A 17,148-nucleotide genomic window follows, 5' to 3' on the forward strand; every position below is an offset into this window, starting at 1 on the left:
AGCCTGTTTATATATTTGGAAACGCATTTCAACATCTTTATGTTCTTTAAGTACTTCAGATCCAAAACTCGCTATATTTGTACTAGCTATGGAGCTCAACTGTAACCGCCTGCAACTTGGTTCTGAAAGTAAAGGTTTATGAAAATATAAGTGAATATAATACATTCAATATAGACCATCTGGCAGAAAACTGTTGCATGTATTTGGGACATTAGGTACCACATTGCTGGTTAGCCTCATGTTGCCTTTATATTCTTAGAATTTGAAATTTGCAGTGTACGGGAAAGACAAATGGGAAATTCAATTTCAGAACTGCAGCGGACTTTGAAGTGGGTGGGACTGTTGAGCTCCATTATAGAGTAGTGTAAAGCTACACACCATTCCTTACTGGCACATACTATGATACGACTTGAGATTTATTTTTTATTTTTTTTTTTTCCAATAGACTATTCGGGTGTATTTTGTCTCTTATAATCTCATTTATGCCAAAACCAATGCAAAGTTAGTCTGCACTAATCATGTGTAAGATGTATTAATCTGTCTGTATATTCAGTTAGGTCTTTTAATTATGTTTTATGTTTTCTATATATTTTTAGGTTTTCATAGCAACTCTCTCATCTCAGGAAAGCCATCTGAAATCTCAGGGAAAATACAGATAGGCTTGAAAACTGTCAGGGAGTGTAATTCAGAAGATTTTAATCCGCATGATGTGAAATTACATAATTCTTTGTTTATGTGTATCAGATCCTATGGAGATTTACAAGCTTTATAAATGCTATGATGACATTCTTTATTCTATTATTCTTTGTCATGCCATGAGGTGAAATTAATAATATTTCCCTTTTAATGTATCTGTTCCCTGTAATTATAGTAGAGGGGGAAGTATTGAAATAAGGGATTGTCTCATCTCAACACATGGCTGATACTGTGTTTCAGACTATCAATGTTTCGGACAGAAAGAATGTTAAACTGCAATTAATACAGTTTAGTACAAGTCAGTGTTAAACGTTAAAGGTGCGTTGTGTAAAAAAAAAAATACTTTTTTCATGTAGATGTTATTGCTTTGTTTTGAATGTTTCACAGTATGACATTAAACCTCTCCATCTCCATTTTGACTAAGCCAGGCCAAGTTACAGATCAGATCTGTGAAGAGGCAACCCCGCTCACAGTCAGGATGTCTCTTTTTCTTGGTATTTTTGAGCTATTAAACCACCTGTAACTTAATAAATGTGAAGTTTAATGCCATAGTGTGGCCCATTCCAGGCAGAGCAATAACATATCCATAAAAACAAGCAGGTGACTTAATTCTAACCAAAAAGTTACATAATGCACCTTTAAGTGATAATGAGCCAGCTATAGCTTCCTGTTTGACATTTTATATTCCCAGGTCGTCCGAGCTAGTGCACCGTGCTTGTAATTTACTTATCGGGTGTTAGAAGGGTTAGATATATTTTGATGGTCTGGGATTTCTTAGATAGGCCTTATTCACTCAGGGTAACTGATAAAGTACAGCTAAATGATGTTTGTATGTGCTGCTGTCTTTATGTTTATACTTTTTATTGACCATAAGCCATTAATGTGTATGACTTGATCAGAAAATGTGCATTTCTTACTGAATGTACCAAATGTTTACTGACATAAAACTACAGTTGTGCTGATTTCAGGCTAACAATGTTTACTTTCGTCAATAAGCAGCATGTACCTATTACTGTGATGTATGTTTCCATAGACCTATGTTAAAAAAAAAAAATCTGCTTCATTTCATAATAAATTTGACAATTTAATGTCTTTATTTGTTTAAATCAAAATCCATCCATCCATTTTCTTCCGCTTATCCGGGGTCGGGACAGCAGTGTGAGAAGGGCCTCCCAGACTTCCCTCTCCACACACACTTCCTCCAGCTCCTCCGGGGGGATCCAGAGACGTTCCCAGGCCAGCTGAGAGACATAGTCCCTCCAGCATGTCCTAGGTCTTCCCTGGGGCCTCCTCCCTGTGGGACATGCCCGGGACACCTCCCAAGGGAGGCGTCCAGGAGGCAACCAGAACAGATGCCCGAGCCACCTCAACTGGCTCCTTTCAACGTGGAGGAGCAGCGGCTCTACTCCGAGCTCCTCCTGTGTGACTGAGCTCCTCACAATATCTCTAAGGGAGCGCCCAGCCACCCTGCGGAGGAAACTCATTTTGACCGCTTGTATCCGCGATCTCGTCCTTTTGGTCATTACCCAAAGCTCATGACCATAGGTGAGGGTAAGAACGTAGATTGACCAGTAAATCGAGAGCTTCGCCTTTTGACTCAGCTCCCTCTTCACCACAACGGTCCCATACAGCGATCGCATCACTGCAGATGCTGCACCAATCAATAAATCAACATACATACAAGATTAGAGTGACTACCTGCCCATTTTGTGGGGGCTAATGTCCCACAGGTGCTACACATATTGCATAAGATATTAGTGGTATCTTGGTAATACGCAGATAGATAAAACAACTTTATATGCCTAAATGTATAATGTCAGTACCACAATGTACTAACACACTCCCAACTTGTCTTTTACACTTTTGCAACTATTTGAAGTGGTCAACTGAGTCACCAAGATTTACACTTTTTAATTTTATTTATTTATTTATTTGTTTATTTATTTATTACCTCTGAATATTTCTCGGGACAGTTTCCTTAAAATGCCCAGTAGAGGCGCTGTCTGCATCTTCTAAGCATAAAATCCATCATGGTCGCCTTGTAACAGAAATGCTAAAAAGCTTCACAGAAAGACTACTAAAACACAGCTTCCGCTAACTGTATTTGCATATGTATGACAAGACGTTCTCCGCGATGTGGTTGCGACTTTACACCGTGTGTTTTAGAAGGCAGACAACTCTTGCAAGGCATCTTTCTGTCGTTTGTACCCGTGCAAGTGCGAGGAGTAATGCTAAGGGAGCTAACTTCTGTCACTCAGCGAGCCTTGCAGCAGCTTCCACCTGCAAGGCTCTTCGGTACCACAAGCACGGAGATCCCCCTCAAGTGGTCTAGTAAGGAAACACGTGCACAATGCATTATTACCCGACTATGTTTTCTTTTGTGCATGCCAGTGGTAGAAACCTGTTTGGAGCATTGTGGTCAGAGGTGTCTAGGCACCAGAAGTAAGAAAGGTAGAGTGAAGAATGATCTCATGTAAAAGAAACTTACATACTTCAAAACACCGTTACTTAATTAGAAATTAAAACATATATATATATCCCACGCATATTGTTTAAGATATTAGTTATATAGTGGTGATATTTACATAGATAAAACACACATACAATGTATGTGTTCATGGTTTTATAGCAGTCTTTATAAGCCTAAATGAGAAATTACTCAAGTTAGAGTAAAAATACTTTGGGGAAACTACTAGAACTTTGAAGATCAACTTGGTAGTGGTTACATCCACCAACCCAGAATTTGATGGTTCGATCTCTGTTTTCTCAGGAGAATATTACCCTCCGGGTATGCATACTGGTGTGTATGTGAGTGAAGCACTTTGAGTGCCTTGATGATGGAAAAGAACTATACTATATTAAAATGTGCCCATTTTTAAACTGATTTAATGTAATTGGACTAATAAAAAATACAATGAAATGCCACATTTTGTGTACAGTATTATGTAAAGGACCACAAAAGTGAGAGTAAGCTTTAGAAGCGGTGTAAAAAAAAAAAAGCAGTGTACAAAATATTTAATATTACAACTTTTTATCACTTAACCAAACCTTTTACTCAAGTAAGTACTACCAAATATATTAGGAAAACTACTATGAGAAGTATAATATTATTAAAAATTATATTTACTTGAATAATTTTAATTGAGTACAACCCACCCACACCTGCCAGTCTAAAAAGACATCATCCATATGTTTAGTATAGTTACAATAATGATCTCTCCCTTCTAAGATAAACACCACGAGTTTTAAATGAACATGTGATGCCATTTTTCACAGCTTGGAGAATATTGAAGTTGGACCTGTTGGCGCCAATGATGTCCTTGTTAAGATGCTAGCTGCTCCTGTCAATCCTTCTGACATCAACATGATCCAAGGCACCTATGCTATCCTCCCTGACCTGCCAGCCACTGGAGGAAATGAAGGGGTCGGTGAGGTCACTGAGGTGGGCCACCAGGTGACATCATTAAAGCCTGGTGATTGGGTTATTCCAAAAGACGCAGGTCTAGGTAAAATACATACAGTATCCTCACTTACATGGAAGCTTACTATAGTTCAAATTGGATGTGTGGTTGTGTCCAGGTACTTGGAGAACAGCAGCAGTGTTTTCAGAGGATGATCTAATCTCACTTCCTAATGACATTCCACTGTTGACTGCTGCCACTCTAGGAGTAAATCCATGCACTGCTTATAGGATGCTCGCTGATTTTGAAGACCTCAAATCAGGTATGATCATGCTGATGCTATTAAAGAAAGCAAAATATACTTGTGTTAAATATGATAGTGTTGTCTCTACACACTCTTTGTCTTTATCATGTAAATTAAGTTCAGTTCAGAAGAGTATGCTATACATGTAGATTTTTGTACTTTATTGATTAATGGAGAAGTAATTTTAGGACAGAATATTGTAAGAGTGTGTGTGCCATCAATAATACTAATTAACTATTAATTAACTAAATAAGCGTTTGGTATCTCAAAACTAAACTAAAACTAATAACTAGCTATTTAGACATTCATCTCAGCCCTCTTTTTTATAGACCTCTAAGAAAGTAGTGAAGCCATATCTAGTGCTTTCCCTTATTTTAAACAAAAAAAGGTTTCCCTTATTTTTTTGTAGTAGTAGTCGAAACAAATAAAGGTCGTTCCCCAAATTCCAGGTTCCTTTGCTTCTGAACCTTTTCAGAGGAATAAATGTCAATAGACCTCCGCCAAGTGGTGTTGCAATTCACCCAGAGCCCTCACCTCCTCCATTGCTCAACTCCTTAGTTTGGCAGTAAACTTTAAATAATTAAATAATTTAAAAATGCATTATTTAAATTTAAATAAAATATAAAATGTTCCTTCCATGCAAAATACCTATTTAAATGAATATTCTAAGTGTAATATACACTTTTCAGCCTAACTAACTTTATGACCAATAATTCTTTGAGCCTTTATTTTACAAATTTTTATGAACTGTTGAGCAAAAAATGAATTTTTTTTTTTTTTTTTGTGTATAACATTGTTTTTAATTATAGCGAGTTTAATCTATTGACTTTCCAACTTTCCTTCAATCTTTACAGTTCAATTTTTTTTTTTTTTAAGAAAGACAAAGATTGTTGAATTTACATTTTCTGCAGACTTTTGTGTTGTGTTGCAACTCACAAGAATTGCAGACAGATTATTTTCCATAACTTCTCTGTTTCTGTTTTAGGAGATACAGTTATACAAAATGCAGCCAACAGTGGAGTTGGACAGGCTGTAATACAGATTGCTGCTGCCCGAGGAATAAGTACTATTAATGTAATCAGAGATAGGTAAATTAAGTTTACGCTAGTACTTTCTGTTACATCACAAATCATGAGTCTATTACAAGCTTGTTAAGTCCACATGAATTTATGACTACACTAAAAGTCCTCATTGTGCTCTGTTAAAAAGGCCAGAGTTCACTCAGCTCAGTGATAGGCTGAAGGCAATTGGAGCTACTCATGTGATTAAAGAAGAGGTGCTGAGAAAGCCGGAAATGAAAGACCTTTTCAAAGTGTGTGAGTCTTTAAACTGTCTGATAAACATTTACTGATTTACTGATGAACACTTACACATACATACACACCTTTCATAGACTTGTCCAAGGCCTAAACTTGCTCTTAATGGGGTTGGTGGAAAGAGTGCAACAGAATTGCTTCGACATCTACAGTAAGGCTGTTGCAAAGTTGTTTTTTTTGGTTGTTTTTTTATTTATGTATTTTTTCATAGACCTATTTCACGGTAATTCTAATCCCAGGGTAGGAGGATCCATGGTAACATATGGAGGAATGGCTAAACAACCAGTTACAGTACCTGTGGTATGCAAAACCAATTTACACAAGTATTAAAAACATTATTCTTGTGCACATGTAATGATCTTTTGATTTTGATCATTTTGTTTCTAGAGTGCACTCATTTTCAAGGATCTAAAGGTCAGAGGCTTTTGGGTCACACAGTGGAAGAGGAATCAGTCATATGGTCAGTTAACTTAGCCTTAAATAACTTTTAGTAACAGAAACATAACCTTGTGCATCTTTTGTAGATGGCTGTGCTTTCAAAAACATGTTGGACGATTTGTGTTCCCTTGTCAAGCAAAAGAAGCTGACAGCTCCGACATGCAACAAGGTGTTTTTTGAGGAATACCACAAAGCATTGAGTGGTGCAATGCAGCCATACATTTCTGCAAAAAATGTCCTAATAATGTGATGTGTCTTATCTCAATAAATATTTTATCTTGCAGCAGGCTCATAATTCAGTAGTGTGCAAAGATACCTCCTTTTTATCAACAGTCATTAAACAGGGTTTGCATAGCAATTTATTACAGTAATTGTTATGCAATATAGATGAAGTCATAGCATTACACGTAAAGCAATTATAACAAAGGCAATGTTTCCCACCTTAAGCATAACTTCTATACCCTGACCAAATACATAATTAAACATATATGGTCAATACCAGGCTGAGGAGTACTAAGAGAAAGGGTAGAAGTCCCCCACACATGTACACTGCTGCTTCCTTTTCCAGACAGTGTTCATAGCGGCTGAAGTCCACCTCTCTGGCTGCACAAACATGGTCAATACGACAGTTTTTGTCGCATTCATTTAGGCCATTGCTCACAGAGTTATACTCATAATACTTCTGAAGATAGCAGTTGTCATGTGCTATGCGTTCCAGGATCTTATGCATGGAAAGCGGGGAAGCATCTGGTACTTGGAAACTTTCCGTAAGGCGGTATTCCTTCTCCCAGCGTTCTTGGGCTTCATTGGCAAAGGTCAGGTTTAAATAATAGGTCACCATATCCTATGTCACAATACAGACAAATTATACATTATTTCATTATGTTGAGCAGTATCTCATAAATTTGCTCACTTTAACCAGCAATGTTTCAGTGTCATATTCAAAGAGGCGTATCCCTGGGTTGTTGGCCCCATCAACCACTCCAGGCAGTAATGTTTTCCATGGTGTGACGCCTGGAGTGAGGAATATTGTGCTTACAGGAGAGCCTGAAACAGAAATTCAAAACACAGTTCAATTTAGTCGAACATAACTAATAAAAGATTTTTAATACTACCATCTGAGTTGTATATCATTCTGAAACTGTCAGTGTGATGATGTCCAAAGAACTGTCCAAGAATGACAGCATGATGTTTCTGAATCAGTTTCAAATATTGCTCATTGAACTTGGCGATGAACCATGGTTTACCTCTTTTCTTTTCAAAGAAGCCTGGTGGGACATGCCCAATAATATATACCTAGAAACAATGAAAACTCAAGGTTACTTAAAGTAACCCCCATTCGTTGAAAACATTGTGAGGTGTTTCACTATGGGAATCACCCTTGGTATGACTTTCCACAGAAGCTCCAGTGGTACCACATCTCTGACAGACAGGATGACCATGCCAAAGAAGCACCAAAAACATCCAGTGTATAGAACTGTACAAAGGCCTGCGGCGATGACCAACTAGCCACAGCGCATATATCCTGGACGGACACACCTCTGAAAAGGGTTCATGAAGTAACTAAACACCCTGATGAAGTGTGCCCTGAGTGCCAGCTCAGGTCTCTTCTCACTGGAGGCTCTCTGCATTATTGCCACCATCCAAGATTTGGACCAAGATGCGTGAAAGCGTCTGTTCCCTCACCCGAATATTAGACTAATCAAAGGAAACACATTGGGCAAGACGTCTGGCCACGGATGGGCAAGTGCCCTGAGAGGGATGTTTACTTCCGCCAAGGAGAAGAACAGAGGACACTTTGCATTTTCCTGCGACGTGAAAAGATCTACAGCAGCTTGACCGTATCTCTCACAGAACTATAATAAATTCTGGAAGATGATGCCAAGATGTCACCATATTGTCTTCACTGTTGGGCAAGTTACTTTAAAACTGTAATGCGTTATTTATTACTTATTACTGTCATTTCAAAGTAATTCGTTACATTACAATATTACTGCATTTAAAATGTAAGGCATTACATTACTATTGCATTACTTTAAGTTACTCTCACCAAAATAACTGCGAAAAAGCTGAACTTTTGAGCCGTATATGGACTGAACCAGGACTAAACAAGGTCTAAACCAGGACTAAACTAGAGCTGAACCAGGACTAAACCAGGACTATAACAGGACTAACCTCAGACTGATTCCAGGACTGAAGAGGAGGACTAAACCAGAACTGAACTAGGACTAAAACAGGACTCACTGTAGGGACGGGCTCGAAGGTGACCGCAGGAGAAAGGACCGGCTTTGCTCCGCACCTCACGGAGGTAAGAGCGGCTGTCGCCCGATCGCTTTTTATGGACACCCTGCTGCGGGGGCTCGCGGTCCTGATTTCAGCAACTATTTGCGGGTACAAGACCCGGTGCAAAACTCTGCTACAGCGCGTAACTTCTACCTTCCTTCAACGTGTCCAGAAGTCCAACTTTTTGTGCGATGGTTTGCATCGTCCTCTGTCTTTTGGGTGTGAGCGCAGGAGACTTTGTCGGTGCAGAACATTTCGTCGACGTTGTGGATTTTGTCGGAGAGAAAACTTGCAGACATACAGCACTTCAGAATCACACTGCTAGAGATTGAACATGTATTTAAATTTGGCATCTGATATTCTGTACTGTACTGTAGAGGAGACAGGAGTCCCTTAGCCGATCAGGACACAGCGGGAGGAACGCAATACGTGTTCATACACTAAAAACAAAAGGCATGCAAAATTGCACAAAATTTTTTTTTCTAAAAATCAGCGAAACAGCGAGACCGCGAAAAGTGAATCGCGTTAGAGCGAGGGACGACTGTAAGCCAGGTCTAAACCAGAAGTGACCCAGGTCTAAACCAGGTCTAAACAGCGTAGAGTTCGGTCCTTTCACCCGCGGTTAACTGAAGGTCTATCCGGCCGCGTCTGCGGCCTTTCACCGCTGCTGATTTCACGGTGATTTTAGCGAATTTCTATGAAGAAAAACCCACCACTTCAATCCAGGTTAAAAAAGCATTGTAACGCGCGTTACTTACATTTGTACCGAGTAAAATATTACAATTTTCCCCCCTGTAATGCCTTACATTACTGCGTTACAGCAAAAATCAACGCATTACTGTAATACATTACTTTTATAATACATTACTCCCAACACTGATTGTCTTCAATGCCCTATGATCAATGGCACATTGGGCCAAAAAATTTTTTCACTTCTGCATTTACCTCCTCAATAGGGGCTAACGCCTCCCACCCATGTGATGTAGGTAATGTACACGGTGTGGAGCATTTGGACCAATCAGAGCAAGTGTTGCTAGAGCGGAACTAGCACAGGCTCCGAGTGGAGCTAGGCCAAGTCTTACAAAGCTTTTAGCATAGGATGGAGATACCATGGATCTATAATAAAAACTGGAATTCTCCCATAGAAGCACAATGCATTTTTGGGGAATTCAAACTGCCCATGTTTGGCTGACAGGGCATCGACAACTTTCACAAAGGTCGAATTTTGTAGGGATCCTTTTCTATTTTCACAACATAAACTTTTAAAAATGTTAAATCCTCAAAGTGCCTAAAGGTTAACTTCGTAAAAGTTCGACTAGGGCCGCTCTGAGCCCACGCTAGCAAGCAGCTCTCGCAGTAATTGGTATAAACGCTTCACGGCGTGCACGTTACAGACGTCACATGGCTGGGATGCGGTAGCCCCTATTGAGAAAAGTAAATGTGGAAGTGAAAATATTTTGGGGGCCCATGCGCCATTGAGCAAAAGCCACTGAAATCAATATGGCGCCATCTTGGATTCATCTTCCAGATTTTATTATAGTTCTATGGCTTCACAGCACCCCCTTTTAAAAATTACTTCCAGCAGCCCTGACGTCAGCCAAGATGTCTGTCTAGTTTTTAACAGCCTGTGCAGGCTGGACAGCAGCTGTGGATTAAAGGCCGAATTATAATTCCGTATCAACTCAATGTCGCTGTCGCCTTGTCAAAGTCGTTTTTGGTTAATGGATCTGTGTCAAGGTCTGTGCAGTGCAAAGGAGGCTAGGATTTATAAATGGCGTTAGTGCCGGAAATGTATGTAGAGCCGATGCAGAGAGGACCAATCACAGCCCTTATTTTCTGTGTTGCTTTCCTTTGCTGTCTGCATGGGTTTGACGCGTAGTTACAAAATTTCAGAAGTGTATGTTGGTCAACGCAGATGCTCTGTGGAGGGGGTTCAAGGCGATGCAGACTGTCTGGGTTGCGACACATATGATGATGCATGAACATAAATTGGGCTTTAGGGGTGACCTCCATCAGACATGAGTTCTGGGAGCTAGCCACCGCAACTCTGACTCTGCTCTGTAATATTTTCTTCAGCATCGATGCACAGTGGGAGCAGAACTGGGCACTGCCATATGAGTATTTTTAGGGCTCATACAAGCTATGCACATGAGAGATGAGGGTCCTTGCCCGATATGGCACGATGAGACGGAGCCTCCTTGGGCTTCAGATCCAATCCTTTGACAAGTGTGGGAGTTGACATAATGCCTGAGACAGGGAGAAGAAACAGAGTGAATGCAATGCTAGTCTAGCTACGAGTCACAACACGACCTTGAGGACCAAAGTTCAGGCTTTAGGATAGGTTGTTTGGTTCTGAAGGAGTCTGCTCATCATAACACGTTAACAGAGCCACACACACTGCCGCTGAACCGGTCAAAAAATTATGAGATAGAGTCATCCTGTCTGTCAGACAGATGTGGTGCCATTGGAGCTTCCACGGATGGTCAGGCTCTGGGGAATTCCCATAATGGAACATGAAACGGCATTAGAAAAAAAAACTATTGCCAAATGTTTTGATGAATATGCCATACAAAATTAAGGGATGCATACCTTCTCTTTCTTGTTGGCAGCTTCTGTTAAAATGTGATCAGCCCAAGCAAACTGGCCAGCGGGGTCTTCCATGCCCTCTGTCACCTTATTCTGATCATAATAGAGATTAGTATTAAGCACAATCATCCTGTAGCCTGTGCGATTGAGAAGCTCCTCTGTATAGAATCCACCTGTGATTGAAAACATATAGTATAGCCTATGGCAGAATACATATATTTTGTTTTTCTCACTTAAAAGACTTAAAAGTCACCCTGTCTAAAGGTTTCTTGGGACCCCAGATGTAACCATTCCTTCCACATCTCAGACGTCTTGTTATAGATATTGTGGGAAGCAGCAGGGAGTTGACTTTTGGGGTGAAAGTCATGGTTGCCCAAAGCCGAGTAAACCTTGGTTTCTATGAAGACATGCATAATTTAGTTAGGCTACGTAATGTACTAGTATAAGACCTTTTGGTGCAAGGTATGTTGACATTTACTTGGGAAATGTTGCTTTATAATATAGGTGAGGTTGTTGATGATACCAAGAACTGCCTCTTCACCCAGTTGTTCATTTGGCACATGAGGTGTGTCATCTCTGAACAAATTTGAAAAATGTATTACATAAACGCAAGCTGTTTTAAATAAATGTGATCAAAAGTTAAAGAAAACGGACATACCCGGTCCATACAATAAAGTCTGGATCTGGTAATGTAGCTTTCATAGCGGATATACTAGAGCTGATCAGGTTCCATGACGAGTCACAAACATAGTCTCCAAAAGTCCCCGCATTACTGGCTGGTCGATTAAAGTTGGACGCACAAACACTGTTAGGCTCCTTGCTCGGATCATAAGTTGGGTCCCAGTGCAGGTCAGTGATGTGCCAAAATCTTCCTATAGTACCATGTGCAATTACGCACATTAAAACACAAATCTTTCATCAAAAAATATGCATCAGTAACTATTTTACTTACCTGAAAATCCAAAACTAGCCCCAAACAGCCCGAAGATTATGATGAACTTAAAAGCTGACATGCCTGAAGAAAGTGAAGCCATTTCAGCCACATGCACACATTGCCATTGCTGTTAAAAAATAACAAGATACTGTGTCACGCGCAGGCTGTAATTATTGCTACTTCATCATTCCGTCATCAAGTTTGAAGAAATATATATTGCTCACAATATATATTATTTATTTATTGTATGCTTTCTTTGTAATTACTAAAGTAACTGTAATTAGAAAATAATTTCACATTTCCGCCAGTTCTTAAATGCTACTAACGTTATAATGTGTACACTCTAAACTTCGTCTGTAAGGGTCTAATGTGAAGCCAGTGTTGGGGAGTAACGGATTACATGTACCGCCGTTACGTAATCAGAGTACAAATTATGAGTAACTGTATTCCGTTACAGTTACTGTTTCAATGAGTGGTAATTGGATTACAGTTACTTTGCTGAAATAAGTGGATTACAAGGCGGCATTTTTCTGTTTTCACATTTTGTGCTACATCCCATTAATTTATTTTTTTATTTCGGTAATTCCACTCATTGCCGGAAACCCAAACAGAAACAGGAGCTACTGGCACTGGTGAAAACAACCTGCATAGACTCATAGTATCTGCACTACTGTCCTATAGTGACCTGCCACATGAGTGGACACGCACACAAACACACACCTTCATCATCGTCATCAACCTGAGAACCCGCGGACCACGTCTCCTTCCGTAGTTACAGCGCGGACACCGCCGTCCCGTGCGCCGCGTGTGGACCGTGTTTTCTCGCTTAAACCGCGCTTCCTCCTGTGCGCCTCTAAACCAGAACTAACACCAGGACTAAAACCAGGACTAAACCAGGACTAAACTAGGACTAAAGCAGGACTGAACCAGGTCTAAACTAGGACTAAACCAGGACTGAACCACGTCTAAACTAGGACTAAACCAGGACTGAACCACGTCTAAACTAGGACTAAACCCGGACTGAACCAGATCTAAACTCAGGATTAAACCAGGTCTAAAACCAGAACTAAACCACGACTAAACCAGAACTAAACCAGAACTAAAGACCTGGTCTAGACCTAGGTTAGTCCTGGTTTAGTCCTGATTTTAGACCTGGTTTACTCCTGATTTTAGACCTGGTTTAATACTAAAGCAGGACTTACTAATTTAATACTAAAGCAGGACTGAACCAGATCTAAACTAGGACTAAACCAGGTCTAAACTCAGGACTAAACCAGGTCTAAAATCAGGACTAAACCAGGACTAACCCAGGACTAAACCAGGACTAAACTAGGACTAAAGCAGGACTGAACCAGGTCTAAACTAGGACTAAACCACGACTAAACCAGAACTAAACCAGAACTAACCAGGTCATACTGTATAAAAAATAATTTCTCTATCAATAATATTTTTTAATATGGTTAAGGAAAGGCTTATCTTGTTACTGTCTTTTAACAGACAAAACCTATGTTAAAATATCGTGGTCTTTGTTTTTCTACAGTAAACAGTTGCTTATTCATGGAGACTTGGGCTCAGACAATTTGAAGACAACAAATAATAATTTTCAGGATGCGGTTGCTACATTCATGTCGTTTAAAAAAACATGACAATATCAAGTAATCCAAAGTAATCAGATTACGTTACTCACTTTAAGTAATTTAATGGATTACGTTACAAACTACATTTTGGGGTGTGTAATCTGTAATCTGTAGGGGAATACATTTTAAAAGTAACCTTCCCAACACTGTGTGAAGCACATACAGTAGTACCACATGCGATTTGCAAAACTTTGATTTATTTCGATAATAAAAAATATTGTTTCATTTTTCATAAATTGTGTTCTGGAAATTGCATTATTAGGCCTTCCTGACCAAATATGAACAGGAAAAAAATATATTCATTTTGAAAGCTACGCGAGACTTTAGGCTTGCTCACACATTTGCTTGTTGCTGTTTCTCGAGTGAAAGTTTGAGTCAAATATCACAGATTTTTATCCTGTATTACAGCTTTTAGTTACATAGCCAGCAAGATATGGAACTAGAGTAAGGGAGTGACTACTTAAAGGGCATCTCGAGGCACTTTGTTTTTGAATTTAACCAAGTATTAAAAACATTCTTCTTGTGACAGTATAATAATCCTGAGATTTTGTTCTTAGAGTGCTTTCATTTTTAAGGATCTAAAAATCAGAGGCTTTTGGGTCACACAGTGGAATAGGATCAGTCATATGATTAGTTAACTTAGTCTTAAATATACCTTTTACTAACAGAAACATAACCTCGTACATCTTTTTTTGTAGATGGCTGTGCTTTCAGAAACATGTTGGATAATTTGTGTTCCCTTGTCAAGCAAAAGAATTTGACAGCTCCACCTTGCAACAAGATGGTTTTAGAGGAATACCACAAAGCACTGAGTGTTGCAATGCAGCCGTACACTTCTGCAAAGATGTCCTAATGTGATCTGTTGTATCTCAATAAATATTTTATCTTGAAGCAGGCTCATAGTCCAGTAGTGTGCAAAGATACCTCCTTTTTATCAACAGTCATTAAACAGGGTTTGCATAGCAATTTATTACAATAATTGTTATGCAAATTAGATAAAATCATAGCATTACACGTAAAGCAATTATAACAAAGACAGTGGCAATCTTTTTTATCATAAGCGTTTTCTACCTTAAGCATAACTTCTATACCCTGACCAAATACATAATTAAACATATATGGTCAATACCAGGCTGAGGAGTACTGAGAGAAAGGGTAGAAGTCCCCCACACATGTACACTGCTGCTTCCTTTTCCAGACAGTGTTCATAGCGGCTGAAGTCCACCTCTCTGGCTGCACAAACATGGTCAATACGACAGTTTTTGTCGCAATTGGTTAGGTCATAGCTCACAGAGTTATACTCATAATACTTCTGAAGATAGCAGTTGTCATTTGCTATGCGTTCCAGGATCTTATGCATGGAAAGCGGGGAAGCATCTGGTACTTGGAAACTTTCCGTAAGGCGGTATTCCTTCTCCCAGCGTTCTTGGGCTTCATTGGCAAAGGTCAGGTTTAAATAATAGGTCACCATATCCTATGTCACAATACAGACAAATTATGCATTATTTAATAGTGTTAGGTAGTAGTAATATCTTATAAATATACTTACTTTAACCAGCAATGTTTCAGTGTCATATTCAAAGAGGCGTATCCCTGGGTTGTTGGCCCCATCAACCACTCCAGGTAGTGATGTTTTCCATGGTGTGACGCCTGGAGTGAGGAATATTGTGCTTACAGGAGAGCCTGAAACAGAAATTCAAAACACAGTTCAATTTAGTCGAACATAACTAATAAAAGATTTTTAATACTACCATCTGAGTTGTATATCATTCTGAAACTGTCAGTGTGATGATGTCCAAAGAACTGTCCAAGAATGACAGCATGATGTTTCTGAATCAGTTTCAAATATTGCTCATTGAACTTGGCGATGAACCATGGTTTACTTCTTTTCTTTTCAAAGAAGCCTGGTGGGACATGCCCAATAATATATACCTAGAAATAAAAATTATTGTCAAATGTTTTGATGAATATGGGACACAAAATTAAGGGATGCATACCTTCTCTTTCTTGTTGGCAGCTTCTGTTAAAATGTGATCAGCCCAAGCAAACTGGCCAGCGGGGTCTTCCATGCCCTCTGTCACCTTATTCTGATCATAATAGAGATTAGTATTAAGCACAATCATCCTGTAGCCTGTGCGATTGAGAAGCTCCTCTGTATAGAATCCACCTGTGATTGAAAACATATAGTATAGCCTATGGCAGAATACATATATTTTGTTTTTCTCACTTAAAAGACTTAAAAGTCACCCTGTCTAAAGGTTTCTTGGGACCCCAGATGTAACCATTCCTTCCACATCTCAGACGTCTTGTTATAGATATTGTGGAAAGCAGCAGGGAGTTGACTTTTGGGGTGAAAGTCATGGTTGCCCAAAGCCGAGTAAACCTTGGTTTCTATGAAGACATGCATAATTTAGTTAAGCTATGTAATGTACTAGTATAAGACCTTTTGGTGGAATGTATGTTGACATTTACTTGGGAAATGTTGCTTTATAATGTAGGTGAGGTTGTTGATGATACCAAGAACTGCCTCTTCACCCAGTTGTTCATTTGGCACATGAGGTGTGTCATCTCTAAACAAATTTGAAAAATGTATTACATAAACGCAAGCTTTTTTAGATAAATGTGATCAAAAGTTAGAGAAAACGGACATACCCGGTCCATACAATAAAGTCTGGATCTGGTAATGTAGCTTTCATAGCGGATATACTAGAGTTGATCAGGTTCCATGGCGAGTCACAAACATAGTCTCCAAAGGTCCCCGCATTACTGGCTGGTCGACTGCCGCTGGACGCACAAACACTGTTAGGTTCCTTGCTCGGATCATAAGTTGGGTCCCAGTGCAGGTCAGTGATGTGCCAAAATCTTCCTATAGTACCATGTGCAATTACGCACATTAAAACACAAATCCTTTATCAAAAAATATGCATCAGTAACTATTTTACTTACCTGAAAGTCCAAAACTAGCCCCAAACAGCCCGAAGGCTATGATGAACATAAAACCTGACATGCCTGAAGAAAATGAAGCCGTTTCAGCAAAGCCCCTGCATTCCTATTACTGTTAAGTAATAACATGATAAGATACTGTGTGACGCGCAGGCTGTAATTATATTGCTACTTCATAATTTCATCATTCAAATATAAGAAATCCATTATGTCATGAGGCTAATTATAAACTGAAAGAAATATAAACTGCTCACAACATATATTAACTTTTTGTTTGCTTCCTTTCTAATTAATAGACCAACTGTAATTAAAAAATAAATTCAGATTTCCGACAGCCATTAAATGCTACAAACAATACAATTTTTTACCCTAAACTTTGTCTGTTAGGCTCAACTAATATGAAGCACATTATTGTACATGCGATGTGGCTGCAAGAGAAGAATTATTGCGTTACTTTATTTCAATTATTTATTTATTAATTATTTATTTCAATATTAAAACATCGCTTTGTTATTTCATAAAATGTGCCCTGGAAATGGCACTACTGGGCCTGACCAACTATGCACAGGGAAAAATATACTAATTTTGAGAGCTACGCGGGACTTCTGTA

The 17,148-nt window shown here is 39.2% G+C and overlaps 3 protein-coding genes across 3 annotated transcripts; 1 reads left to right on the top strand and 2 right to left on the bottom strand.

Annotated features, from left to right (window-relative positions):
* Nucleotides 1–2,724: 2,724 nt before the first annotated feature.
* Nucleotides 2,725–6,438, top strand: mecr (mitochondrial trans-2-enoyl-CoA reductase). Its single transcript, XM_020940471.2, has 9 exons — nt 2,725–3,027; nt 3,973–4,202; nt 4,276–4,419; nt 5,387–5,489; nt 5,611–5,713; nt 5,795–5,868; nt 5,957–6,017; nt 6,105–6,177; nt 6,242–6,438. The coding sequence occupies exons 1-9, from the start codon at nt 2,807–2,809 to the stop codon at nt 6,403–6,405; spliced, it is 1,173 nt and encodes a 390-aa protein (XP_020796130.2). The 5' UTR covers nt 2,725–2,806; the 3' UTR covers nt 6,406–6,438.
* Nucleotides 6,439–10,825: 4,387 nt separating this feature from the next.
* Nucleotides 10,826–12,058, bottom strand: LOC110174416 (acid sphingomyelinase-like phosphodiesterase 3b). Its single transcript, XM_055163455.1, has 6 exons — nt 11,977–12,058; nt 11,683–11,896; nt 11,503–11,600; nt 11,278–11,421; nt 11,028–11,197; nt 10,826–10,928 (listed from the first exon to the last, which is right to left on the bottom strand). Exons 1-6 carry the CDS (start codon nt 12,056–12,058, stop codon nt 10,884–10,886), a joined length of 753 nt encoding a protein of 250 aa, XP_055019430.1. The 3' UTR covers nt 10,826–10,883.
* A 2,557-nt stretch (nt 12,059–14,615) lies between these two features.
* LOC110174417 (acid sphingomyelinase-like phosphodiesterase 3b) lies at nt 14,616–16,862 on the bottom strand. The gene is made up of 8 exons (XM_020940521.2): nt 16,542–16,862; nt 16,248–16,461; nt 16,068–16,165; nt 15,843–15,986; nt 15,593–15,762; nt 15,347–15,527; nt 15,145–15,278; nt 14,616–15,069 (listed from the first exon to the last, which is right to left on the bottom strand). Exons 1-8 carry the CDS (start codon nt 16,600–16,602, stop codon nt 14,704–14,706), a joined length of 1,368 nt encoding a protein of 455 aa, XP_020796180.2. The 5' UTR covers nt 16,603–16,862; the 3' UTR covers nt 14,616–14,703.
* Nucleotides 16,863–17,148: the final 286 nt, after the last annotated feature.

The sequence above is a fragment of the Boleophthalmus pectinirostris genome, unplaced genomic scaffold (genome assembly GCF_026225935.1).
Source record: "Boleophthalmus pectinirostris isolate CB_2022bp ecotype Guang Dong unplaced genomic scaffold, ASM2622593v1 HiC_scaffold_6, whole genome shotgun sequence".
NCBI lineage: Eukaryota > Metazoa > Chordata > Actinopteri > Gobiiformes > Gobiidae > Boleophthalmus > Boleophthalmus pectinirostris.